This window comes from Saccopteryx leptura, chromosome 8 (genome assembly GCF_036850995.1).
Source record: "Saccopteryx leptura isolate mSacLep1 chromosome 8, mSacLep1_pri_phased_curated, whole genome shotgun sequence".
NCBI classification, from domain to species: Eukaryota; Metazoa; Chordata; class Mammalia; order Chiroptera; family Emballonuridae; genus Saccopteryx; species Saccopteryx leptura.
In genome coordinates this window covers 61931922-61959719 of record NC_089510.1, presented here as the reverse complement: position 1 = coordinate 61959719, position 27798 = coordinate 61931922, and the positions used below count along the sequence as shown (strand labels likewise).

Here is a 27798-nt window from a genome sequence, read left to right as displayed (position 1 = left end):
GTTTGCCTTTGATGAGTAGAATGAAAGGAATGTATATGTAGATGATAGGATTATTACAGTTCAGGTACATCTTGCTGGTTTACATTGTTGCTCTAAATTGATCATAATCAGTAGAGCTCAGCTGTATGGCATGAGTAGTAAACAGGTTGATTATTTATTTCTTGCTATATTCTTCATATGCAGAATACCCAGCACTTTTTTGATACTTTTTCTTACACTGTTTTTTCTAATGCAACCATGTTATACATCATTTAAAAAGAAAAATTATTGCCATATTTTGCTGTGTTAGAGACCAGAAGATAAAGAGTCAGATTAATTAAAATCTTAGAAATGTGGTCTGGTGTTTTCCATTTGTTTTTGTTTTTAATTCTACTCTAGGGGCATGTTCATTGCATATAAAAGTAACTACTTTAAACTTTTAAATCATAAAAACATTAGGGTGGCAAGTAATGAAGTGTACTAAAATCTTAATTTTAGCCTTACTCTAAAAACTTACAATAACTTGAACTGGAACTGGAACTGGTTGTTGTGACCAGAGTACCATCATCCTGATTTATATCTCTAGGGCAGGAGACTGTTAAGAATTCAGTGGATTTTCAAGGACACCTAAAAGTTAAAAAAAAAAGAATCTGTTTCTATATATTTTAACTGCTTTTGTAAACATGCATGAGAGAGAACAGCACATATGTCCCTTTTTTGGAGTTGAGGGGGATTGGGAATAGGAAGTAGTGAGTGACCTCCTGAGCGTGTGCCTGAAAATATTGGAGTGGGTCTTCAGTTGTCTTGTTGAGAGATTAGGTATTGCTCAGCACATGGGCCTCATTTCTATGCCTTTGAGTTAGACCCAAGTTAAGTTACAGAAATCACATTGTGATCCAGATTGTATTTACAAAGCAATCCTTATATTCTTTGCAGTGGTCCTTTCCCAACACATAAGAGATATCCTTTCATTGTGCTTCTCTGTCTTTTTGTAATATGATTTTGTCTTACTTACATAATAATCACAGTATATTATTACAGAAATAGTCTTTTCAGCTTTTATTTTACTTAAAATTTAATAAATTAAACTTTAAGAAATGATCATTTATAGATTTCCTACAAATTTGTAATTATGCCAAATATGTCAGATTTATATAAACTGAAATGATATATCTTATTCATTTGTGAATCCATGTTTTTCTTTCAAAGCCACTTACCTATATTACAGGCATATTAGTGAATTTTTTTTTAAGCTGTGGTGTTTTGAGGCATAAGATCTAAGGAAGTTATTGATTATAATCACTCTAAGCATTTTTCTCATTTGTAAAATGGGGATTATTATGTCCTTCTCATGGATGTTGAGATAACCAAATAATGTAATTTTGGTGAAGACTTGTAAACTCTTAAGTACTATAGTTTATACATATAGTACGTTATGCATAACGTACTATAGTTTATACATATATAACGTTATGCATATATAACAGTATTTTTCATATCTTAACAAATCGTATTTTGAAAGCCAAACATGGAGGCACAAAAATGAAATATGTATATATGTACATAAGCATGTATGTATACACACATGTACATATATGCATATATATGTGTATATATATGCTATAAGGAAGTAGATTATATTTGCCAAATAACTTGGTTTCAAGAAACGTAGAAGTCTCAGTCCTTAACTGGATGGGTTTTAAAGGCTTCAAATAGATTCCCCCACCCCTGTCTTTTTTTTTTCTTTCCCAGATTTAAAGATGTCACAGCAAGTGAACTACACAGTAAATATATATTTTATGTGAAAGCATAGTGACAACTCTGCTTTAATTCTTGCAACACATTTCCCTTAAGTAAAACTAATGTCATTAACTTTTGAGAAAAAAATTTAAAAGCAGCAACAGCAAAACAATCATAACCTTACAAGTCCATGTTGAAAACAAAGTTCCTTTTGTTTCTTTGGCCTTAAGGCCTTAAAGACAGACTTCACTCACGCACTTTCTTTGGGAACACTGGTATTGACACTGTAAGTCATTGTTCCCTGGATGTGGTCATCATTTAAGTAACTGGTCAGGATTACATTAATTCACAGCAGTAGTCAATTGGTTCTTTCTCAGTTGTCAAGATACACTTAAAATGATAGCTTGGTTAAAAGAGTGGATAACTTTTTATTATCACAGAGTAATTAATTGTTCTGTTATTTCACTTTTGCTGTTTTGTGAAGAAATAAATTTAACCATAAGCTATGAAGATAAGTACTTTCATTGACTTTTTAGAAGACATCTTAATTTAGATGTCACCTTTGAAGCAAATTTTCTTCTCAAGTTCAAGAAGAAACAATTCGAAATGATTGAGAAGTTTATTGTCATCAGTGATGCATTTAGCATACATCTTTCCTTCTTCTGTTTGCTTTATTAGATTAACAATAACAAACTTAAATGGCAAATACAAAACAAAACCAAGCCAAAAAATCACAACACAACCTAGAAACTAAAAATGTATATAGTTCTCTATTTTCTTTACGTTCCATCAACTTAACATAACTTTCCAATGCAATTCGGCAAGTGGCTCATTCTAGCTATTTTAGCAATTTTCCACCGAATTAAGATTGAAAATATATTCAGAGTCTTAGAAATGTTAAAATAAATACGCTCTTGCTACATGCATATTAGTGTGCTTCCTCTGTTTTCTCACCGTGCTTGTGCCTGAGCGAGACCTGACAAAGCGCCTCTCTGTGCTGCTTTGGAACATGATGCTGAACTTAGAGGCTTGTATATTCAGCACAGACTGTGTTTTTATACAAAGAATACAGAATCATAAAGTTTTTAAAAATGAATTTAGGAAATGACTCCTTTTTTATGTGTTCCATTATGGCATCCTTTTTGAATTTTTCCTCTGGCACATTTTAAGTAAGATTGGGAGCAGAATTATCCAAAGATAACACGGTCCTTTACTCACTTAAAATTCTCCTCCGCTTCATCCTCTTCCACATGGAGCTGCGAATGGCTGGTATGTTTGCTTTGGCCACCTAAAGGGAGAGGATAGAGGAGCACTGAGATCTGGGGAGCATTTCTCTGAACTTTGTGGAAACTAGCAACATTCTGATGTTGATTTATTGTTAGTTCCAAGAAGAATATTTGAAAGCCTCTGACTGGAATCACGAAGCTTAGTTTTTTTCTGTTTTATGAGATTCCCTCAACTCCCATTTTCTCTCCATATACTAGTTCCAAATTGGTTTTATAAGTACAATTTAACATTTGATGGCTATAATTATTGTTATTGGCAAATATTGAAGGTTAACTCTTCCTAATCATGATCAAACTCTTCTTTTAGATTTATTTTAATTTATTTTATTTTTTTATTTTTACCTTTTAGACTATGGACCCAGAATCCTTGCAGTAAATGCCCATCCCATAATTTCAATTTGTTAAGTTAAAAAAGTGGGCCTCTCCATTTTAAAATAGGTTAAACTTGGGCCCTGTCTCACCCATATAGTGAGTTCATAGTCTCATTGAGTTAACCTGCATTTATGTTTTTCACATTCTTCCACCTCCACTCAGACCAGCCACGGTCAAGGAGGGCAAGGGAATTGGGTTCTGGATTCTCAAGGACTTATAAACTCCAAAGTGATGAAAAGACTGTGAAGCAGAGAAAGGAGAAACCCAAGCATTCGCTGGAGAACTCGGAAGACCTGGAAGAGCATTGTTTATCAGGGAAATCTCTGTCTCCTAACTCAGGCAGAGTGAGAGACGACCTTCAAAGGCACTCTGAGCAGCGTGGAAGGCAATGGTCTGCTCATGAGAGGCTCCGGAGACCGCCTCTTCCTAGGATCCGTGGCGAGGTGGTTCTGAGTACGGAATTTGATGACTGGGAGGCTGACAGTAGCCATCGAACTCGGAATTGGGAAAAACAGTCCAGACACCAAGACCAACTTTCACCGAAGTCTTCTCAAAAAGCAGGGATTCCCTGCAAGGAGGCTGTGCTTGGGAGGGCACGTGGGCAAGGGGAGCACAGAGAAAGGAGGCACAGGCCCAGGACTCCTCCCTTCCCTGAGAGTGAGGAGCGGCTCCAGCCCCGTGACACAGGTAATCAGGGACCGTTGTTGGAAGGCATGGTCCCACATGCACGTCCAGACAGGTGTATTTAATAAGCATCTCAAGCAACCTCTTCTTTCTCTTTAGATTTTGCTCATGGCTGTGAAATAAATAAACATGAACCCAAATTTTATGTAAGGTATTTACTTCCCCTTAAGTCTATGTGAAGAAGGAACATACTTGTAACTTTCCCCTCCCGTCTTTTGAGTGAATTTCCTGATTCATTACACAGCTCTTCCAGCCCCAGCCTGCAGTGGTGGTGCCCATCCCACACACAGTTCTTCATTTGCCAAGGTCATCCATCAGAGACTCAGCCATCAGACCAGAGCTCATGAATTTCTGGTTTTAGTCCAGTGAACCCCGAAGATCTGGTGACACTGTCCTCATAGTATTTGCCTAACTAGAAGATCAACAGGGCTAGAAGTACTAGATATTCTTGACCTTCTCATTCCCATCGGTAAAGTGAGAGATTGGATAGGCGGTCTCTTAAGATAGTGCTTTTTATGTTGTGATCCTTACTCCCTTTTCCTCAGTATCAGCTGAGCTGTTTCCTAAGAACGCAGATTTCTGAGTCTCACTTATATTACTTATATCTCTAGAGTGTGGCCTGGCAATTTGGGCTTGTTTTAAACCTGGAGATGACTGTATTTTAAGTACTTGAAGTTTGAAAAGCCTTGCCGTCGGTTCCTTTCTATGCCTAGTGTTCTCATCACGAACTCTCCCATTGGTGTCCCGAGGTGCCAGTGTCAGGTGGGTTCCTGTGCAGGTGCTTCACTTATTGCACTTCACAGATGGTGCACTTTTTACAGATTGAAGGCAAGACCTTGCACCATCAAAAAGATGATGACTCACTGTATTGCTTTACTCACCCTGTGGTGCTGATCTGGAACTAGACCTCTCCAAGGTATGCCTGTATTTTTGTACGAATGGAGTGAGTGTTAGATGTAGGCCTCACATTTCTGGCATCTCTGAGGCTTAACTCTGTAGTCTTCATTGACACAGTAGTATTCTGTTTTTGTCTGGAAACCTTGCTGTACCATTACAACAAGGTAGGACTACTCTGTCTGGTACTTTAATTAGACCATACTTGTCTCCCTGAACCTGCTTCCCTCTTACCAGAGTTTTGTAGAGATGCAGGGTTACTGGGGAAGGAGGACCAAGGACGCATTCGTTCTTACTTTCTTCTTTACTTTTTCCCAGCCATCCTCTACTCCTGGTCTAGAAACTGGTTTCTGGGTTTTAGGTTTAGGTTGATTTAGTTGCTTCCTATTATGTTAATCCTTTAAGTTATTAAAGGACTTGGTCATTAAGGAAATGCAAATTCAGTTCAGCAAGTCATACTGAGTAACTGCCACAGATATTCTTGCCTCAGGCTTTGTGTTTGGGGGATTATTATGCTTGGGTCTGAGCCTCAGAGGGTTAATAACTGAAGCCAAAAAATATGGATATGTAAACAAGCAGTTGCATAGATAAACTGAGCAATGAGGTCTGGGGCGTAGAAGAGGAACTGATATAGTCTGCAGTAGCTTTTTGAGTAAGTTATATCGAGAGTTTTCTTTTATTGATTTTAGAGAGAGGAAGGGAGAGAGCGAAGGCGAAACATCAGTTTTTGTCCACGTATTTATGCATTCATTCCTTGGTTGTATTTTGTATGTGCCCTGACCTTGGATTGAACCTGAAATCTTGGCACCTTACCTGCAATTAACCAACTAAAAACTACCTGGCTAGGGCTATACCAGATATAGAAGGACATGGAGTTCTAAAAGTTGGAGGAATGGTGATTACACCAATTTCAATGTTTCTAATTCTATGAATCTGACCTTGTAAGTATGCTCTGAGGACTGGTTATCCTTTATGGCTTTTAGTTATACTTAAAGGTATCTTAAACAGGCTTAGAAAGGGTGAAACTATTATGAAATTAGACAGTTTCACAGATCCTACTACTGGAGTTATAGGCAAATGGTTCTTTTTTTTCCCTTTTTAAAAATTTACCAGGCCCTGGCCAGTTGGCTCAGTGATAGAGCATTGGCCCAGTGTGTTGAAGTCCCGGGTTTGGTTCCTGGTCAGGGCACACAGGAGAAGCACCCATCTGCTTCTTCACCTTTCCCCCCTTCTTCCTCTTTCTCTCTTCCTCTCCTGCAGCCAACTCCACTGGAGCAAAGTTGGCCCGAGTGCTGAGGATGGCTTCATGGCTTCAGCCTCAGGTGCTAGAATGGGTCTGGCCACAATGGAGCAATGCCCCAGATGGGCAGAGCATTGCCTCCTGGTAGGCATGCTGGGTGGATCCCGGTTGGGAGCCTGTGGGAGTCTGTTTGACTGCCTCCCTGCTTCTAACATCGGAAAAATTACAAAAATTGGTTTTTTTTCACCAGTACAGGGGTTTAAAAAAACAGCATGTCGGCCCTGGCCGGTTGGCTCAGTGGTAGAGCGTCGGCCTGGCATGCGGGAGTCCCGGGTTCGATTCCCAGCCAGGGCACACAGGAGAAGCGCCCATCTGCTTCTCCACCCCTCCCCGTCTCCTTCCTCTCTGTCTCTTTCTTCCCCTCCCGCAGCCAAGGCTCCACTGGAGCAAAGTTGGCCCAGGCGCTGAGGATGGCTCTGTGGCCTCTGCCTCAGGCACTAGAATGGCTCTGGTTGCAACAGAGCAACGCCCCAGATGGGCAGAGCATCACCCCCTGGTGGGCGTGCCAGGTGGATCCTAGTTGGGTGCATGTGGGAGTCTGTCTAACTGCCTCCCGGTTTCCAACTTCAGAAAAATACATACATACATACATACATACATACATAAATAAATAAATAGTGTGTCTAGGCAGGTACAAACATGGCTACAACGTAGCTGCTTGTGGCTGTCATTTTGTATTTAACTTTATGAATTTTACCTCCATAACCCTTCTAGGTTAGATTTTGCAAATCCCCTGGAATAAGTCAGAGGATTGTGTTAACATATATGTATTTAGTAGGCACAGGTGTTCATTCTTAAACTTATTAGCAAAAGCCAAAGTTTTATTCAACTTAATAATTAAGGAACTAGCAGGAAGACAGGTAGCTAGTTCTAAGCATTTGCAAGACAAGATTTTACAGAGTTGGTTGAAAAGGAATGCAAAATAAATTTACTAAGTTAAATATAAAATTAGATAACCCTTTAAAGGGCAGTAAAATGATACCATCTTTGAGGGTAACTTTTCTGTTGAGCTGTTATATCAGCCTATTAATTTTCTGCAGGTTAATTTCCAGCCTGTCAGGGTTATAAAACTTTTTTGCTTTTTTGCTGTGACATTCCCAAGTGTCAGACTGGCTTATTTCAAAATAACTCTTGCATTATATCACTCTATCATTCATCATTTTACTTTATTCTTAGCAGAATTTTTTTAAAGGTAAGTCTTATTTTTTTTTTTTCTGAGGAAGGGTCTAATGTTCTCATACTGGAGAATAATAAATAGAAAAAGAGAAGCAGAAATTTAAGAAATGAAGGTGGAACTGTTGGAAAGTCTCATCTGACCTTTTGAAAGTGAGTTTCAGACTATTTAGGCTACCATAATGAGGACAGCAATTCTGTTAATTTTCTTCAATTGACTGTACTTTTAAAGTTTTTAAAGCATTTCTGTTTTCTGTAATGACAGTGTCAGACTGCACTATCTAAAGTTCCTTCGTACATACTTAGAAAAGCTCTATTCACCTCTTTTTTTTTTTTTTTTTTTGTATTTTTTCTGAAGCTGGAAATGGGGAGAGACAGTCAGACAGACTCCCGCATGCGCCCGACCGGGATCCACCCGGCACGCCCACCAGGGGCGACGCTCTGCCCACCAGGGGGTGATGCTCTGCCCCTCCGGGGCATCGCTCTGCTGCGACCAGAGCCACTCTAGCGCCTGGGGCAGAGGCCAAGGAGCCATCCCCAACGCCCGGGTCATCTTTGCTCCAATGGAGCCTTGGCTGCGGGAGGGGAAGAGAGAGACATAGAGGAAGGAGAGGAGGAGGGGTGGAGAAGCAAATGGGCGCTTCTCCTATGTACCCTGGCCGGGAATCGAACCCGGGTCCCCCGCACGCCAGGCCGACGCTCTACCGCTGAGCCAACCGGCCAGGGCCTTCTATTCACCTCTTATAGAGGGTGCATTCTGTTGAGTGGGCAGCCCTGTTCTGGGTGATAGGGATTTCTACTAATGAGATACGCAAGTTCCAATGATATAGCAAGAGATCAAATAAACTATTTTTTCCCTATATATTTGAGACTCAGGGAGATATTACCTCAAATTCTAATATTATTGAGATATAGTTGACATACAACATTATACTAGTTTTAGGTGTATAACATAATGATTTGATATTTGTATGTATTGCAAAATGATTTCTACAGTAAGTCTGGTAAACGCCTATCACTATACATAGGTTCAGGTTTTTGGGTCTATGATAAGAACTTTTAAGATCTTCACACTTAGCAATTTTCTAACATTCAATACAATATTATTAACTATAATCAGAATGCTGTAACATTCCCATGACTTTTTTTTTTAACTGGAAGTCTGTACCTTTTGACACCCTATTAAGATGGCCTATTTCCCCACTCCCTCCATCTGCACTTCTGAAAACCACCAATATGTTTTCTGTATCTGAGTGCATTTTAGATTTTACTTGTAAATGAGATCACATAGTGTTTGTCGCTCTCTGTCTTATTTCACTTAGCACAATCCTCAAGGTCTATGCACGGTATGTTACAAATGGCAAGATTTCACTTTCTATGAAACCTTATATATACACAGTCAAGAGTCAGTAAGGACATTTTGGTCAATGACTGGCTGTATATCAGATGGTGGTCCTATAAGAATACAATGGAGCTGAAAGATTCCTATTGTTTTGTGACATAGTCATCTTAGTGTTAGAGCACAAGGCAGTACTCAGCTGTTTGTGGTGATGTGAGTGTAAATAAACCTGAGCTGCCAGTTGTCAAAGTATAACATACAGTTACGTATATTCTACATAATATCCAATACTTGAAAATGATAAAAAAAAAACCAGCTCTGCTACTGGCTTAACATGTTTATCATACTTTTTCTCATTGTTTTAGAGTGTACTCTTTCTACTTACTAAAAAAAAAGACCCTTGCTGTAAAGCAGTATATCCTATTATACCAGCAGCAGCCTCATACATTTTATGGTTTCCTTGTTTCTTGATTACATATCTTCTCTTATGTTTGATTTAATCTTGTGTTGTTTTGCACAGTTAACATGCTATACGAGCAATATATTACACCTATATAGCCTAGTGTGCAGGTTATACCACCTAGGTTTGTATAAGTATATGCAGTGATGTTCTCACAGTGATAAAAGTCACTGAACCATGCATTTCTCAGAACTATCCTCATTGTTAAGCTGTGTGTGACAGTATACCTCATCTCCTTTACTATTCATTCATCCATCAAGTGGGCTCTTAGGTTATATCCATGTCGTAGCTACTGTAAGCAGTGCTTCAGTAAACATGGACAGGTGCATGTATATGCTTTTTGAGGTAGTGTTTTCATTTCCTTCAGATAAATACCCAGAATTGGAATTGCTGGATAATATAGTAATGCTATTTTTAATTTTTCAGGGAACATCCAAGCTGTTTTGTTTGTTTTTGCGAGCGAGTAAGAGAGAGACAGACAGACAGAAAAGGAGAGAGATGAAAAGCATCAACTTGTAGTTGTGGCACTTTAGTTGTTTAGTGATTACCTCTTATACGTGCCTTAACCGGGGGGGATGCAGCCTAGCCAGTGACCTTGGGCGCAAGCCAGCGACCACTGGATCATGTCTATGATCACATGCTCAGGCTAGTGACCCTGCACTCAAGCCAGCAACCTCAGGGTGTCGAACCTGGGACCTTAGCATCTCAGGTCGCTCTATCCACTGCACTGCCACTGGTTAGGACAAACTTTTTCTTCCTGGTCGCACCAATTTGCATTCCCATTAACAGTGCAAAAGGATTTCCTTTTCTCCACATTCTCCAACACTTATAGTTTGTCTTTTTGATAATAACCATTCTAACAGGTGTTTTGATTTATATTTTCCGTTAATTACTGATGTTGAGCACATTTTCATGTACCTGTTGACCATCTGTATTTCTTCTTTGAAAAAAAACGTCAGATCCTCTGCCCCCCTTTTAATCCCATATATATTTTGTGCTATTGAGTTTTATGAGTTCTTTATGTTTTGGATATTAACCCCTTATCAGATGTGTGATTTGCCAATATATTTTTTTTCATTCCACTGATTTCCTTTTGGTTTTGCTATGGTTGTGATTTCTTTTGTTGTGCAGAAGCTTTTTAGTTTTATCGGTCCCACTTGTTATTTTTTCTTTTGGTGCTTTGCTTTTGGTGTTGTATTCAAGAAGTCATCTCCAAGACCGATGCCAAGGATCTAAATGCCTTTTGATTTCTTGTAGGAGTTTTATGGTTTCAGGTTACGTTCAAGTCTCAATCCATTTCAAGTTAATTTTTGTGTATGGTAGGGGATAGTGGTTCACTTTTATTTTGCATGGGACTGTCTAGTTTTACTCAACACCATTAATTGAAGTGATTGTTCTTTCCCCATTGTATATTTTGGCTTATTTTGTTGCAAATGCTCATATGTTACAGGTTGTTGTGTTTTTCCCTCCCCTGGAGTTTCTAGTCTGTTCCTTTGATCTATGTATCACTCTGTTTTTAACTGCCAAGAGGTCACAATCTTCTCAACCTGTCAAGCCAATTAATACTCTTGCATTTGAATGCCTTTCAAGTGTCTTTGATAGATATTAAAACATTTTCTCAGTTAATTCTGTAGTGTAGCCTGGGAGGCATAATGGAATAGAAAGTGTAGTGTCTTGAAATCTGAGTGTATCGGATAGGTTCTTTCACTGGAAGGCAAAATTGAAGGAACAGCCGAAAGTGTGATCTTTTCAATCGTCCTCAGCAAGGCTTTGGGCTGCTCATTGAAGTGTCATTTTCTTTAGATAGGAATATGGTATAGCAACCGACTTTGCCCAATACTAACTTTCTTATATAATTTTATTTATTTTACCTAAAATATTCCTTTCTAGTTACGACCACACTAATCATAACTCAGGGAGGTTTATATTCCATTTAAATATGGTCCACTCTTAGGAGTATGCTTCTGTTTTGTGACTCTACTCAGAAATCTGGGTTAAAACTGGGCCAGGCTGGCATAGATTCAGTAGCTCTAGAAATGACATGAAGTTGTAGTGGATTCTGTATTCTGGTAATCATGTACTAACAGGACTGAAGCTAAGAAAACCATGTTTTATTAGTCTTTTTTTTTTTTTTGGTGGGACAGGCAGATGAACCTGTGGCTTTAGGATTTACTGCAAAGCTCTTCAAAGAAAGGCTTCACCAGATAACTTAAACTCTCTTCATTTGTCTAGAATTTAGTTGTATTTTCATGTGTTTCCTTTTCTCTTTTTTGTTTAAAGCAAGCAAATTAAATGTGGTGAGGTATTTTAATAAAATCGTTTAGTGTACAGTTATTTTGATAGACATATGTTAATTGCAAATAAGAATCAACTGTTAAAGACTTTTTTTTTTAAGAAGAAAAAAATACTAAAGGCCAGATCTCTAATAGACTACTTAAATTAGAATCCCTGGTTAAGGATTTTTACCACTGGTGATTCCGGTATGTAGCCATGGTTGACAACCACTGATATAAAGAAATAGGCAAGAGTGAAATTGCGTTCTCTCATCAGTAATTCATTTATTGAAATTCACTATTTCAGATGGTTAAGCTTGTTGATTGCATTAAACATTTCTATTATTTCTGAATACAATGCATTCACATTGTTAAATAGTTATAATTTATAAAGGTACAAAAAGGGAAATATCCACAACTTTGAAATGAGCATTAGCATTTACTTAATTAAAAGTTACAAAAGAAATATGTACTGCATATAAAATTTCCAAATAAAAAGAATTCCCCACAAATCCCCACCAATTCCTTTCTCAGAGAAATGGAACTCTAGTCATTGTGCTTTCTATTTCTTTTATGTTAAATCTTGCATAAAATTTAGCAACAACATTAAACTGATCAAAGTTATAGGAAGGAACTGCAAGTGGGTTTTTTGACCATCAGAGCAGAAGTCGTGTCTGGACCACTAGGGGCTGGCAGATAACTATCACGTAACCCAGACCAGGCTGTTTCTGTTCCCTCTGAGGTGTGAGGGATGCCAGGCTGAGGCACAGGGAGGGAGCCCCTCATTTCCTCCCATCTTGACAGCTTAGCCTCTCCTAAACCTCAGCTCTGTAACTTTCTTTTCTTTAGATTCTTTTTATTTCAGTGACTTTTTTTTATTTATTTTAATTTCGCAAAAGTCCACTTAGGGCTCCTTACCTGATTTCCTGCTCTTGAAACTGAGAGAGAGGTTTACCAGGCAGATTTTGGTGCGTGACTTTGTTTAAGTGTCAATGATCTGCATCTCCACTTCCATGTCTGGGGGAAAAAATTATTTCAAGTGCACCCTCTGCTGAATTTTGGCAACAGTATTGTTAGTGTTAGATAATAAAGGTAAATTTTAAATTAGAGATTTGTTTGTTTGTTTTACCTTAAACTGTGCAACATTTTAGAAAACAAACTCAGTTGCCTTCTTATGTTGACTTTTTTTCTAGGAACGAAGCCAAGAACCATGCAGGAAGCTGTATCTGCTCCCTCACGAGGGACCCACAGGGACCAGGAATGGTATGACGCTGAAATTGCCAGGAAGCTCCAGGAAGAAGAAATCTTGGTGAGCAAATTTTAATGCAGAAGTTCAGGTGAATAAGGATTTTTGTGAATTAAGTCATTCTTGAGATCATATAATAGACATTACAGTCCTTTATCACTTTGAGAAACAAATACCTTTAGTTTTTTCAGTGGAAAAATTAAAACAACAGGAATAGAGTGTTTAGTTTTATTTACTGAGTAAACATTAGTAATAGAACTCCATATCCCTGTCTCTTCATTATAGAGTTCTGATAATTCTTTAAGAATCTGCTGAAGAATTTGGTAAAAACAGACGCCACTCTGGCTGGTGAATGTGTACCAACCGTTACCAGCTTAACGGATGTTAATCACAACTAGTTGCAAAAACCAGTTTATTTTTATGTAAGATTTTTTTTTTATAATTTTATTTTTATTCTATTTATTCATTTTTAGAGAGGAGAGAGAGAGAGACAGAAAGGGAGAGAGAGGAGAGAGAGAAGGGGGGAGGAGCTGGAAGCATCAACTCCCACATGTACCTTGACCAGGCAAGCTCAGGGTCTCGAACCTGCGACCTCAGCATTTCCAGGTCAACGCTTCATCCACTGCACCACCACAGGCCAGGCTATTTTTATGTAAGATTAAAAAAAAAAAAGGACAGCATAGAATCCAATTAAATTATTATTATTTTTTTTTGTATTTTCTATACTGTAGGCTACCCAGGTGGACATGAGAGCAGCTCAGGTAGCCCAGGATGAGGTGAGTTCGTGTTAGGTAATGAGTTTGTGTAGCCAATATTCTTAGGAAATACTTCAATAATTTTCTACCAGCAACTCTGCCATCAGTGACAATATGCACTGGATTTGTGTAGGAAATTGCTAGACTTCTAATGGCTGAAGAAAAAAAAGCTTACAAGAAAGCCAAGGAGCGGGAGAAATCATCACTGGACAAAAGAAAGCATGACCCCGATTGGAAGGTAGGGTGTTTTGTTTTGTTTGCTTTTTGTGTTTGAATGAGAAGTAAAATTAAAAATGTAAAGGGGACTCAGCTTTTACGGTAAGCTCTGAAAATATTTAGGGTATACTGTATCACATATGTGAATCTGTCTTATAAAAGTTTCACTATACAAATATTAAGTTCTTGAAAGTAAACTATGTAAAAAGTTACTGCTAAGATTCAAAATCTCGTTCTATTCATTTTAAGACCACCTGAGATGCGGGTGCCCTCTGGTTACTGTACTTACCTTGGAGAATGTAGCATTTTCACATGCTTTCACATTTCCACAGTGGCCTTTTCTTCCTCCCTGTACTTTCTCTGTGTACTGATGCTGTGTTTCATTCCTGATTATGTACCCGTTGTTTCTCTTCCCTCTGACATAACTTGCTCCATGGCAGGCTGACAGATGTCACCAGCAATCATTGCTTATGTGAGCGTGTAAGAATTGTCTGGCATGAGCTTGACCTGTTAGTGTCCCTTATTAATTCAGAACTGGGAGAGAAAATAGTGACCTCAGTTCATTCTACTATAAAGTAATCTAATTGTTGCATATGGTTATTACAGATTCAATTTAACAGACTTGACTCATTAGTTACAGTGTGCAAAGCATGTCTCTGGACTTAAAGGAAAAGACAAAGACAGTGTAGAATGTAGACCAGAAGACAGGTTGTAGGCAGCTAACAAATAGAGGGTCAAGCTGGCTGATGAAAGCATAATGGAAGAACAACAGAGGAGGAGAGTTCATGCAGTAGAGTCTTTCTAGGGAGGGAGTTTGTACCAGACCTGGCAGGATGCAGTTAGGTTATGTAACACCTGTTCTCTCTAACAAATTCCTCCCTTGGGTCTCCAGTCCTGTCTGATTCTTGGATATGAGGAAAAAGAAGATATAGATAAAGGAACCATGATAATAGTATTGTTCTATTTTCTGTTGCTTAGTTCTCAGTTTAGAAGCCAATGAAAAGTATTATTTCCATGTTGATTATTTATACTCATCTCCCTCTTTTTTACTCTCTTGTAATTCAGGATTTTTCCTAGCCTATTTCATTTTTATTAGAAAGGTTCCCAAATGCTTCTTCATTAATTAAGCCACAAATAATCGTCCAGGAGTTACTCAGTTTTTTTGTTAGCCCGACTATGAAGGAATAGGTATTTTTAAGGATTATAAATCAGGAGAGAGGAAGGCCACAATTTTGTTAAGGATCAGAATGTCTCTGCTGTCTAGATTCTTTTAACTGGTGCTGGTTCAGTTCTGCTTCTGGAAAAGATGCCTTGAAACGTGCCTTAGTTTTCTGGCTTGAAAGTCATCCCTAAGTCAGGTGTTCAAAAATAAGGTTAAAAGCACAAGCCTAGATTCCATAGACTCTGCGAGCCCACCAGTTCTTGTTAGCTGCTGTACAGCTATTATATTAAAAATGGTAGCCAGGCACACCCCGTGGGAAAGCATGTTTGTGTGTGGTTAGCCCACTCATCTGACTACATTGACAGCCTCCAGCATACTTTTGTGACCATCATTTTTTATTTTATTTTTTTTTAATCTCTCACTGGTTGTATTTTAAAATACATAAAATGTTTAAAAGAACATAAATATTATGTTCTTCGACTGAATGTAAGCAACTTGAAATTATTAAAGGATAGTAAGTAGTTTGACATGATTTAGATATTTTCTAACCCTAATCTTTTTCTTTGCTTGCTGCTTTTTATATGTTTCTCTTTTGTTTTGTTTTGTTATAGCCCAAAACAGCTAAATCAGCACACTCAAAGTCAAAAGACAGTGATGAACCTCACCGTTCTAAGACTGACAGGCCAGCACGGTAAGTTGGCACCTGCAGCAGAGAGTAAGACCCCTGACTGCGGGGTGAGGGAGGAGATGCTGTGCCTTTGAGAGCAGATCCAGCACCTGCAGCAGAGAGTAAGACCCCTGACTGTGGGGTGAGTGAGGAGATGCTGTGCCTTTGAGAGCAGATCCAGCACCTGCAGCAGAGAGTGAGACCCCTGACTGCGGGGTGAGGGAGGAGATGCTGTGCCTCTGAGAGCAGATCCAGCACCTGCAGCAGAGAGTAAGACCCCTGACTGTGGGGTGAGGGAGGAGATGCTGTGCCTCTGAGAGCAGATCCAGCACCTGCAGCAGAGAGTGAGACCCCTGACTGTGGGATGAGGGAGGAGATGCAGTGCCTCTGAGAGCAGATCCAGCACCTGCAGCAGAGAGTAAGACCCCTGACTGCGGGGTGAGGGAGGAGATGCAGTGCCTTTGAGAGCAGATCCAGCACCTGCAGCAGAGAGTGAGACCCCTGACTGCGGGGTGAGGGAGGAGATGCTGTGCCTTTGAGAGCAGATCCAGCACCTGCAGCAGAGAGTAAGACCCCTGACTGTGGGGTGAGGGAGGAGATGCTGTGCCTCTGAGAGCAGATCCAGCACCTGCAGTTGGGAGTTGGTGTCAGGTCTTACAGGGGATTCTCACACTTGTTTCCAGTCTTAAACTGAGCTGAACAAGTCACCTCAGGAGGATGGGGAATTTCAGAGAAGCTGGGGTAGAAAAAGGAAGGATGTGCTCTTCTCTAGGACCAGCTTTTCTCTTTGGGTTCACTGAACTGATGCCTCAGCTAAGAAGAGATGTGTTTGAACCTTTTCCTAAGTAAAATCTCAGATTTAATTTTTTATCATGGTTCATGATCACATTGGTGTGTGCTTGACACTTACACATGCTTAAATTAATTTCCATGTGTTACGTGACGTGATTAAAGTAAGAAAAGTTTAGAGTAGTAAAAATTTCCCTATTTTTTTACAGTGATTTCTTTTAACATGGAAAGTTGCAGATATATATGAGTGCCTTTTCCTTTTCCTCTTCTAAGCTCTACTTTGCCACCTAGTGGATTAAGGAACTTTGCAGTAAATTTTGTATGTTGACGGTGTCCCTTTTCTCCCTCCCTTTCCGCTCTTGTCCTCCCACTCCCCTGCTGCCCTCCCTCTCTCCCCTGTCTCTGTTTCCCCTTCCCCTTCCCCCTTCCATTCTTAACTTTCTCTATTACTGTCTTTGTTTCTAAAAACTACCAAAACAAAGTAAAGTTTTCATTAGCAAGAGTGGTCACACCTCATTAATCTTTGTTTCTCTAGTCTTTAGCACAGTGCCTCACACATACCGGGTGTCCAGAAATATGTAATTTTATTGAATTATGTGCATCAAAACAAAGGAACAGTAAGATAAAATAATTTGTCCAAGGTCATGCAGCTGGCCAGGAACTAAAATGAGAATTCTCAAACCTTCTGACTTGTCATTTGTACCAAAGCTATTTTTACCATGTGATCAGTGAGTAGAATTGTAGTCCCCACGACTTAGAACATCTCTAAATTCAGCCTCCTCTTTAGGCCGCCACCACCTGCCATGACAGATGCGGAGGATTATTTTACAAACCAGCATAATTCCACACGTCATTTCTCAAAATCAGAGTCCTCTCAGAAAGGTAAGCAAAAATGTATATGGTCACTTTAGGATCTTTTTAAATAATTCTATGGTGGAAAGATTAAGTGCTATCTTACAGATCACTAGAGTGGAAAAATAAGCTGTTCTTCTATCCCAGCAGAACATTGTATCTTCATTTATTAAAAACTAAAAATTTTAAAATACAGAAACAAAACACCTGAAATGGAATGCAAGATTTTCTATATATTTGCATTTTCCTGCAGGGAGATTTCGTTGCTTTCAGAAGATTCTTAAAGGGTGACTGTGTTCACCATTTAGGTCTACTGGGATTTTTCTATTTTAGCTCTTGTGTACCATCTGCCCAGGACTCTATTTACATAGAGTCAAGGCCTAAAATACACACATACATACACAGAGCACACAAAAACATTTTTGCAGAGAGAAATGGGGCAGGGAAAACGAAGACATAACATGAGATCTAAGTTAGACCAGATCTTTAAAATGAAAGAAATGGCTGTAATTGTCCTTCACTGCATATGCGTTCTATACTGATGTGTATATTTTTAAGATAGTCGTAAAATGAGATAATGAAAAAGTAGTTTCTTATATTTGTTTCTTCATCTAAAAATGGAGGTGATTTTTATAGTGTCTGTGTTGTCAGGATTATATAAGTAAAATGTCTGAAAGCAGATTACAATAGATTTTAATTGTAATAAACAATTATTTGTTAGGTTTCTTCAAAGATTTAGGTGAAGTTTTCATTGTTCTTTTCCAAATATAGTAATAGCCTTCCCAGACATCTTTAATATTTTTTTCCTGCAGTCATTACAAAATATCAGTGTACAGGTGCCAGTCCAGACTAATTAAATCAGGATTTTGAGGGGAAGATGATTGCTAGTCACTTGTATTTTTAAAAGCTCTTCTTCACCCATCCACCTTCACTCTGACAGTTATCCAACATTGAGAATAAGACAAAACACATTGTTTAAAAGATGGGATTAGTTGGACTTTATCAAAACAACCCATATACTATAATTTTCATTCTTTGGTGGCTTTTTTATCATCCTTGGTTTAACTGGAAGTAGCTCATGATTTTTGTCTTTTGTAAAAATTTTTCTTAAACTAAATACAGTACCCACATTACTTAAAAAGGGGCACCTTCCTGTTCTCGAAGTATTTGCTACATAATATTAAAATAACACATTGATTCTAAATGTAAATATGTTACAATCGAGAACAAAGAAAACATGATTCATTTAAAATGCAAAGAAATGAGAATAAATAATTTTATCTGAGCTGGAAAATAAAACAGTTTCAAGATTTAAAACTTTTTTTAAATTTTTTATAATTGACATGCAATGTTATCTTAGTTTCAAGCATATAACATAGTGATTATACATTTGTATAACTTACAAAGTGGTCACCTTGATAAATCTAGTACTCATCTGACACCATAGTTATTACAATATTATTGCCTATTTTTCCTGTGTTGTACTTTAATCCTTATGACTTTTTATAACAGCCAATTTGTGTATCTTAACCCCTTTACCCTTTTCACCCGTCTTTCTCACCCTCCTCCCATCTTGTAATCATCAGTTTGTCCTCTGGATCTATAAGTTCGATTCTGTTTTATTTTGTTTGTTTTTATTTCACATATAAGTGAAATCATAAGGCATTTATTTTTTTCTTGTAGACTTATTTCACTTAGCATAAAACTCTCTAGGTCCGTCCATGTTGTTGCAAATGGCAAGATTTCTTGTTGCATTGTATGTATGTACCACAAGTTTTTAATCTGTTTGTCTGTAGATGGAAGTAACTTTAGTTACTTCCATATCTTGGCTATTGTATATACTGCTGCAATAAACATAGGGTTATGTATATCTTTTCAAATTGGTGTTTTTGGTTTATTTGGATAAATACCCAAAAGTGAAGTTGCTGGCTCTGGTAGTATTTTTTTTAAGTTATTTGAGGAGCCTCCATACTGTTTTCCATAGTGGCTGCACCAATTTACAATCCAATCAACAGTGCACGAGGGTTCCCTTTTCTGCACATCCCCGCCAGCACTTGGTGTTTGTTGATTTATTGATGAAATCCATTCTGAAAAATATGAAGTGATATCTCATTGTTTTAATTTTCATTTCCCTTATGATTAGTGATGTTGAACATCTTTTTATTTATTTATTGGCCATCTGTATCTCTGCTTTGGAGAAGTGTCTATACAAGTCCTTTGCCCATTTATTTCTAAATTGGATTGTTTTCTTGGTGTTGTTTGTCTTTATTATATATTTAAGTAGTAACTCCTTACAGATGTGTCACTGGAAAATATCTTCTCTTCATTCAGTAGGTTGTTTTTTCCTTTTTGCTGATGGTTTCCTTCGCTGTGAAAAAACATTTTACTTTAATGTAGTCCTATTTATTTATTAATTTTTGTTTCCTTTGCCCAAGGATACCTATTGAAAAAAATAATGTCAAAGACTTTATTGCTTATTTTTCTTTTAGGAATTTTATGGTTTTGAATCTTACTTTTAAGTCTTTATTCTATTTTGAATTTATTCTTATATATGTAATCTAGTTGAATTCTTTTGCATGTACCTGTCTAGTTTTCCCAAAACCATTTATTGAAGAGACTGTCAATACTCCTTTGTCATAGATTAATTGACCATATAGGCATGAGTTTATTTCTTGGGTCTTTATTCTGTTCCATTGATTCATGTATCTGTTTGTTTGTTTTTTATGCCCATACCATGATGTTTTGATTACGATAGCTGTGTAGTAGTTTGATATCAGGTAGTGTGGGACCTCCAACTTTGTCCTTTTTTTCTGAAGATGGCTGTGGCTATTCAGGATCTTTGTGGTTCCATATACATTTTAAAGTTATTTGTTCTAGTTCTGTGAAGAATGCCATTAGTGTTTTGATAAGGATTACATTGAATCTATAAATTGCTTAGTTTCAAAGGGTTTTTTTTCTTAATCATGATGTTTCTTCTTTTGTTTCTCCCTTTCCTAGGTTTCCATTATAAGCAGTAAAAACCTAGGAATCTGCCTTGAAAACGGACTCACTGTAGCAAATATTACTGGATGATACACATGCATTCCGCACTTAATTTTTCCTCCTATGTTATATTTCTGGGATTTATCCTCAAGTGTTCTTCTGACCATAAATAATTTTTAATGCATTTCAAATGTTTTGGTTATTTCTAATCACTTGGGCAGTACAAGAAAATCTAGCTTCTGAATATTGACCACCTCTATATTGCATATGCTTCCTGGGATATAGCATCTAAGAGAGCTGTAAAATGCCATTTTTCTTAGGTATGGCGTACAGTATTGGTATCCAGGAACTAGGCTTTATTTAGCAATTAGAATTTAGTAAAGATAATGATCAAGGTAAAACAATGTTTGGATGAAATGCAGAAGAAAAGAATATAAATAGTTTTTTTGGGTACATTAGTGTATGAAAAATTAAAAGCTAGCGTTTTGCTTTATTGTACTCTTCAGGAAAAAAATTACAACCATAAAATATTACAAAGACCACATGTGGAACAATTGAAATCTGTTACTCTGACTACCAAGACTATAGAGATTTTGCCTACCCTTCTCTACCCTCCAGGGCAAATTGGCCTAGCTGTTATTCTCGAACACTTCCTTGCTATTGCTTTGTCAATAGCCAGGCTTCTGAAGCCTCTGGGCATTGCCCTTTTATTAGTATTTATTGGGAAAAATTTAATTTTATTATATCTTAGCTCAGGTCTGTGTAAAGTCAACTGAAAATTAAAACTCTCTATCCCTTCTTTTATTTTACATTTAGTTACATAGCCCAGGCAGATGGAATCGGGAAGATGTATTTATAAGTGAGGATTTCATCATTCTCTCTGGCCGTAGATTGCTTAAAAAACATAATAGTATTTGTTGGCAACTTCTCAAAAATGTTTTATGTATTCCCCAGTAATTAGGTTAATGCAACATGAAGTTGAAGTTATAAGGTGCATCTTTATGTATGTATTTGGTTCTACACATTCATTATTGATATACAGTCATTGGATCCTTTATACAAGACCTTTAAACTCCTCTTCAGGAAATCTAGTCTTTGTCTAAATTCTAACCTTACGGAAATACTTATTTTCCTATAATAGTTAACACAAATTACCGTATTTTTCGCTCCATAAGACACACCTTTTTCCCCCAAAAATGGAGGGGAAAATGCCTGTACATCTTATGGAGCGAAAAATATGGTATTTTATTAAATATTTTAACACACCATTTGGTTCAGAATTTTTTTTTTCTTAATTTCCTCCTTAAAACCCTAGGTGTGTCTTATGGTCAGGTGAGTCTTATGGAGTGAAAAATACAGTAATGTCTCTATATTAATAATATCCCTTCAGCTTGACTGCCTGTTACTTTTCACTGTGTGAATCTGATGTTTTTGGCTTTCTAGTGGGGTGTTTGTTTAGGAAATAAATGCATAGGTAACTAGAGAAAAAATCCTTAATCCATTCTTTTCCCATTGGGAAATGCCTTCAGTTTGCCTTATTTTTCCAACTAGTTTTTAAAGTCAGGCAAGATTCAGGAAGCTACTAATAGTAGTTTTGAGAGTGGATTTGGGTCTTTATTTTGAGAAGAAGGGTCTCTAGTTTCATAAAGTTTTAGATAAAAAGGATCTAAGAGTTAAGTCTTGGGGACATGATAATCCAAGAAAGAAAACCCTAAGGGGAGGTAGTCACTTCAGAGAAATGGGGAAAGGGAAAATAACAGGACTTTGAATGGCCATGATAAAATGAGTGAATGAAGCAAAGTCTTCACTCAGTCAAGGGCAAAGACAATGGAGGGCCTGGCCTTAACTCAAATTGCAGAGGGCGGTTTCAATATCCAAAGCTTAGGCCTTGTTGACCTGCAGTAATGTTACATGTTTCTTTTTCTGCCCTGTGGTTTTACTTCATGTTTTTTAAAGTTTTTATGGTATCTTTAAAGAAAAAAAGAACTGTATTTTTATTTGATAATTAGGCAAATGGGAAATATCATTTGCCATATTTTTATTTTATAAATGTTTATTTTTATATCTCATGCAATGATCAGTTTTACTTTTAAAATTCTGCATTCCTCTTGCCTCTCATGTACTTTATCTAATTATATTTATTGTTGTAAAATGCTAACTGGGTATATAGTTCATTCAAAAATGTCAGGCCACTTAACACTTAACAAAGATACTGGTGTTTCAGTTCTCTTAGTTTGTGACCAAAGGTGATATTTCCCTTGTGACATCCCATTCAACATATGTATTGAAAAATTGATTTTTTTAGGTTTTTAAAATATTAATATTTTAAAATATTTTATTTTAACTCACTTTTTTTTGTAAAGCAAATACTCTTTTTAAAGAGTATCAGAGTAATTCTTTCCCTGTGAATAAGGAGACAAACTCAACCTCTTATTCAAACAATGTGATTACCTTTGAAACTTCGGAAACAATTCGCAGTGGTATTCTAAGGAACTGCCAAACATTCTTCACTGTGTTCTCTGCTTTTCACTTTGTCATTTTTAATATAAATTTGGAAGCATTTATTTTGTTACTGTTCCTGCTGCTGGAACACCTACCACTTAAATTTCAGGCCCACAATGTATTTATGCTTTAATGTCATGATGTAAAGTAGTACTCCTGGCACTGGTAAGCCTTTCTGTTTCTAGTCCTCTCTCCTGTGGAGGCCAGGCTCTGTCCACACCAGTATTGCTGAACGAGCACACTGTGTTAAGGAGCCTTATACTGGACATATCCAGCTCCTACCCTCAAACTAACTTTTTGTGAGTCACTGCCTGGAAGCAAAGTGAGATAGGGTCTGCTCAAATGTTCTGAGTTAAAAAAAAGTGTTGGCTCTAGTGTCAAACAGTTGTTAGCTATAGTATTTTATTGGGAGACTAGGCAGTTGGTACACATGCTTTAAAAGAACAATGAGATTTTCATAAAGTGATGTTGCATACCATTGAATCACTGTTTCTCGAATGTCTTTACAGTAACCAGCAACAGTCTGATGAACTGCAAGAAACAGTCTGATGAATGGCTTTTGATCATAGAGAAATGCCTAAATTAGAAAAGAAAGATGTGGATAGGTGTTCCCAGGAGGAAAACCTTTTCAGAATAGCAGTGGCCACTTGGACCTAGACCAACATATTCCAAAATGTGTGACCTTTGGCCTTGTGTTCCACTGAACACACACAAAAAATTGTGAACTGGACCCACTTTTCCCTTTCGTTCTCTACGGTAGCTTGTAGCCAAATTTGGATGATGGAATAAATTCATTGTTGACTTTGACCATACCTTTCTCTCAGTATCAGGACTTTTTGGTATAAAATTTATTTACTTTTACCATAATTATTTTTCTTCAACACTGACAAGTATTCTTTAAGTTTGTCTTGTGCCAAATTGTTCCTTGGAAACACCTGCTGTAATATGGTGCATTAGGTTGACCACATAAGTGGTTAACATTTTAAAGCCTTGATTTTTAATGAGTGTTACCTTTGTATAAAAATCACTTTGAGGGATAGCAAGATTATTCATTTATTCAGTGATGATTTTCTTAAAAGTTAACTGGGTGATTGGCTGTAAGATCTTCATCCAAATAAAGAAACAAGACCCCTAAATTACTATCTTTCTAAAGGACTGAGAACAGAATAGAACTTGCACTCAAATGCTTTTTTTTCCTTTTGGGAAAGAAGTATTTGTGTAGGGAATGGCAATGTGGGGAGAGACCACTGATCAGGTAGATTTCACTGTACATAGTATGCCATATTCTGATAACATTGGCTTTTTAGAAATAATCAAAAATAATAACCTGTTCTTTCTTCAAAATGGAAAAACAGGTTTTTAAAGTACTTTATTACTGCTCATTGAGAAGTGACTAAAAAAATTAGTCCCATTTTCTCTTCACATCTGGTGGTGCCTGTGAGTCTTAAAGCCATAAGTACATATCTTCCTATTGCTAGAATCCTTTTTTTCCTTTAGCCCATAATAGGTAATATGGACAAGAAGAAGCAAACTGGAGACTGTCCTAATAATGCTGTATAGAGCACAAAAGTCATCCAAATTTCTGGTGGAAAATCTTTTATCTGTGATGATTTATTAAAGGAAACAGACAGTGTTGTTGCTCCTGCCATTCAACTGTTGTTGGAAGTGCTGAAATTTAATTCTGGAGAAGTCACAAAGAAAATGGTAAACTGGGAAAATCTCACTTTTACAGTTACTTTTCTGATGAGACCTGCTCTTTATGACAGCAATGTCTGAGGAGCAGTATTGCCTTAAATTAGTCTGATTCCAACTGAGGTCAATGTATTGTACTTCTTATATGTAAATGTCCACTTTCCATTGAGATATAAAATCTACAGGTGATTCCCAAGCATCCTTGCCATAAAGAGCTTTGGACATCCTCCCACTGAGCTTTGGGAAACCTGTATACTGATAGATGCCTCATTTCATTTCGAGTTGCCTATCTGGATGAACAGTGGCCTGATCAGAAAGGATGGCAGGAAATGGAGAATTTCCTCGCTAGATTCTTCAGATGATCACTTTCTGAATAACTGAGCGTTAACTGTTTATTTCCATTATGACTATGTAGAAGATATTTCCAAAGGTTCTATTATGCATCGAGATCAACTCATTATTGTTTTGTAAGAAATTTATCAATGCTGTGATGTATTGAAATGCATACCATTAACAACAAAAAGAGAAAACCAAACAAAATTACTTTTAACAGAATATTAACCAGGAAAACTTTTACTGCGTTAGGGAAGACACCGTAGTGTTTTTCTAAAGGTTGGATTTGATGTCACAAACATGACCATCTAAATAATCATGTTGATTTGTGGAAATATCTGGTCCTAAAAACTACTCTTTCTCTCATATATTTGTGAAAACTGCCTAGAAACATGTTTCTAATAGATTTAATATGCATTGTATATTCTCAGCAGAGTAGAAAATCTTTTTTTCTTTCAAGTAAGTCTTCATAGCATAGGGAGCCAACACTATACTGATTTCAGCATTTCAGGTAAGGACAGAATTAATTGTATAACTCAGTGCCCCATTTTTTACTGCTGTGGTTTATTTGTGAAGAACAAAAGAATTGAAAGACAGGGTTTGAATGAGATTTCCTTCACAGAAGAGCACAGATTAAGAACAGGAAAGACAGTTGAGAGAAGATCCTCTTAGACATCATATGCTGGGATATGTTTTTGTTGCACTGAATTTTAGACCATCATTGCTAAAATAGTTTCTATCTCTTAAATTTAGCAAGGGGGTTTTGGATGTCAGAATATTTTTTAGATTTCTGGTTGAAATACTCTCCAAAATTCTCGTAGGTTTTAACTTCAACTCTTACTGTATACTGAGAGCCCTATAACCTTTCTCAGAAATCACTGTTTTTCACATGCCTCTTAAAGGCAACCCGATATTTATTTCATGAAGTATTATAATTATGAGGAGGTATAGTGGGAAGATAGCATACGAAAATGATCCAAAACAAAAATTCTCTGGAATGATGTTTTCCTTAAGAAGAATCCATCCCAGCACAGTATTATATTTTGAAAGGTGCTGAATTATCAAGGACAAGAGTTTGCTTATATAAATCAAATTGCTCAGGAAATTTGAGATGGTGCTGTCTTTTGTTTTTCAATTTGGAAAAGTACTCTTTTGAGAGAGGTACTACACGGTACCCAGGCAGTTTCAGATTCTTTGATAAGAAACCTTTTGACATTTGGAATGTTTAAAAACATGTGAGACATATTCCAAGTGCTCATCAATTTTTAACCAAGCCCCAGAGGGAAAGTCAGCTTTGAAAGAGTTATTTAATGGAACTGAACAGAACCTTAATGAAATACAGTTGCCTGTCTGAGGACTGAAAACAGAGGCCACCTCAAACCACATGCCTATCCAGAGATTAAGTGAAACTGTGAGGGACACTTTGTGAATGCCTTAAAGGTGACTGGTGTTGAGTACTGGCAGCTATGTAGTCACCCATCTGGACTAGGCTGATGGAAACAGTCCATGATAATTCACCCTCATACAGCACAACTTGTTCCTGCTCATGACCTCGTTGAGGAAAACGAGAAACATGGTGCTGGTGACTTTCATGTGTCTTGGGAGGCTATGGTGGCAGTGTCACTTGGACTCTCATGTGCTCAAGCCTCCCTTAAATGCCACTTAAACATCTACATCAATCCATCTATGCAAGCTTGTGTTTTTATGGTTTGTTTCTTAAACCAATGTCCCATTTGTTTTTTTAAACATCAGGATTAACATTGATATTATGAATAATTTTTAAACCAAAGTATTGTGTAAATCTTTGTGCTTGTTTTCCTGATGGTCTCAGTCAAACACCAGTGTTGTCCCTTTCTCTTAATAAAGTCATCCACTTGTTAAATCAATGGCCTCTGACTCATATTTCTTTTACCTGCCCTCAAGGACTTGGGAAGTTCTGGGATTATTATTTGTTTCCTCTTCTTTACAAAGCAACACTAATATGTCTTTAACAACAGTAAAATTTTCTGTTATTCCAGTTCTTTTCACTTTCTGTAACCACCTATGATGTGATACTGATAAGTAGTACATCGCAATTCTCACCAAATACTCCTCAAGTCTAAAATAGGTTAGAAAAGTGGCTTTGTTTTGTGTCAGGTGGTGACTTGGCTGATATAGTTGAGGGAAAATCCCTACAAATATGTGGATATTCATACAATAAAGCAGTTGAGGACCCAGGAGTGCACCAACTTAGTCTGCACTACACATGGCACTTGATGGAGTTTGAAAATATATATTAATAATCACCACTTAATTTTACCTTTATAAGTCTTGTTTATTTTATTTGGCATGGTATAATAACTACAATGCAGAAACTGATTCTGCAGAAATTTAGCAGGTTACTTAAAAATACAGTACTCTTTCAGTGACTATTAAACTGATTTTTAAAGAGGTTACTATTTAGTTTCCTTGTGCCAGATTCTCTAGGCCTCTCGTCTCAGGCCAATATAGGGAATCTAAATTATTTCTATGATATATCTATAATATATATCACGGCCAGATGCCGACTGAGCACCAGTTTTGTGCAGGTGCTATTAATTACTTTATTAGTTGAAGAAAGTTTGTGTTAATGTCAGCCTTTAGTTTTTAAAGAATTAATGAGTGAAAGTTGCCAATGAAAAATGTTGACACATCTAGAAGCCAGTTAAAAAAAATTAAATACATAATTAAGGTAGCTAGCTCCCTTGCTTTTGTGTGGCAGAAGGTACCTAATATTATTAGATGGATATTGTGGATATGGTTGAGTCTAAGTGTGGAAAGGTAGTCCCTCCTTAAAGAAATTTAGCCAGGAAGACATTAGCTACCCCCTAAACTTTAGAAATTAACAGCATTTCGGTCTACTACAAGTCATAAGGTAGAGGTTTGAAGATAATTTAACCCCCATTTCTATTTATTTATTTGTTTATTTGTTTAGTGGGAGGAGGAGAGATAGACTACATGCACCCCAATTGGGATTGACCTGGCACCCACTACCCCTCCATCTAGTGCTGATGCTCGAATCAACCGAGCTATTTTCAGCACCCTAGGTCAATGCTCAGACCAGTTGAGCTAGCTATCCCAGTG

The 27798-nt window shown here is 37.3% G+C and overlaps 1 protein-coding gene across 3 annotated transcripts in view; it reads left to right on the top strand.

Annotated features, from left to right (window-relative positions):
* CCDC50 (coiled-coil domain containing 50) overlaps nt 1–20353 on the top strand; it is a 76850-nt gene extending 56497 nt beyond the window's left edge. The window contains exons 6-12 of one of the 3 annotated variants that reach the window (XM_066347945.1): nt 3540–4064; nt 12694–12809; nt 13478–13522; nt 13635–13739; nt 15491–15570; nt 17123–17217; nt 20185–20353. In XM_066347945.1, the coding sequence (XP_066204042.1) occupies nt 3540–4064; nt 12694–12809; nt 13478–13522; nt 13635–13739; nt 15491–15570; nt 17123–17217; nt 20185–20204 (986 nt within the window). In that variant the 3' untranslated portion in view covers nt 20205–20353. The remainder of the gene's footprint in view (nt 1–3539; nt 4065–12693; nt 12810–13477; nt 13523–13634; nt 13740–15490; nt 15571–17122; nt 17218–20184) is intronic. The other 2 variants (XM_066347946.1, XM_066347947.1) reach the window with 2 other exon arrangements.
* The last annotated feature ends 7445 nt before the right edge of the window (nt 20354–27798 follow it).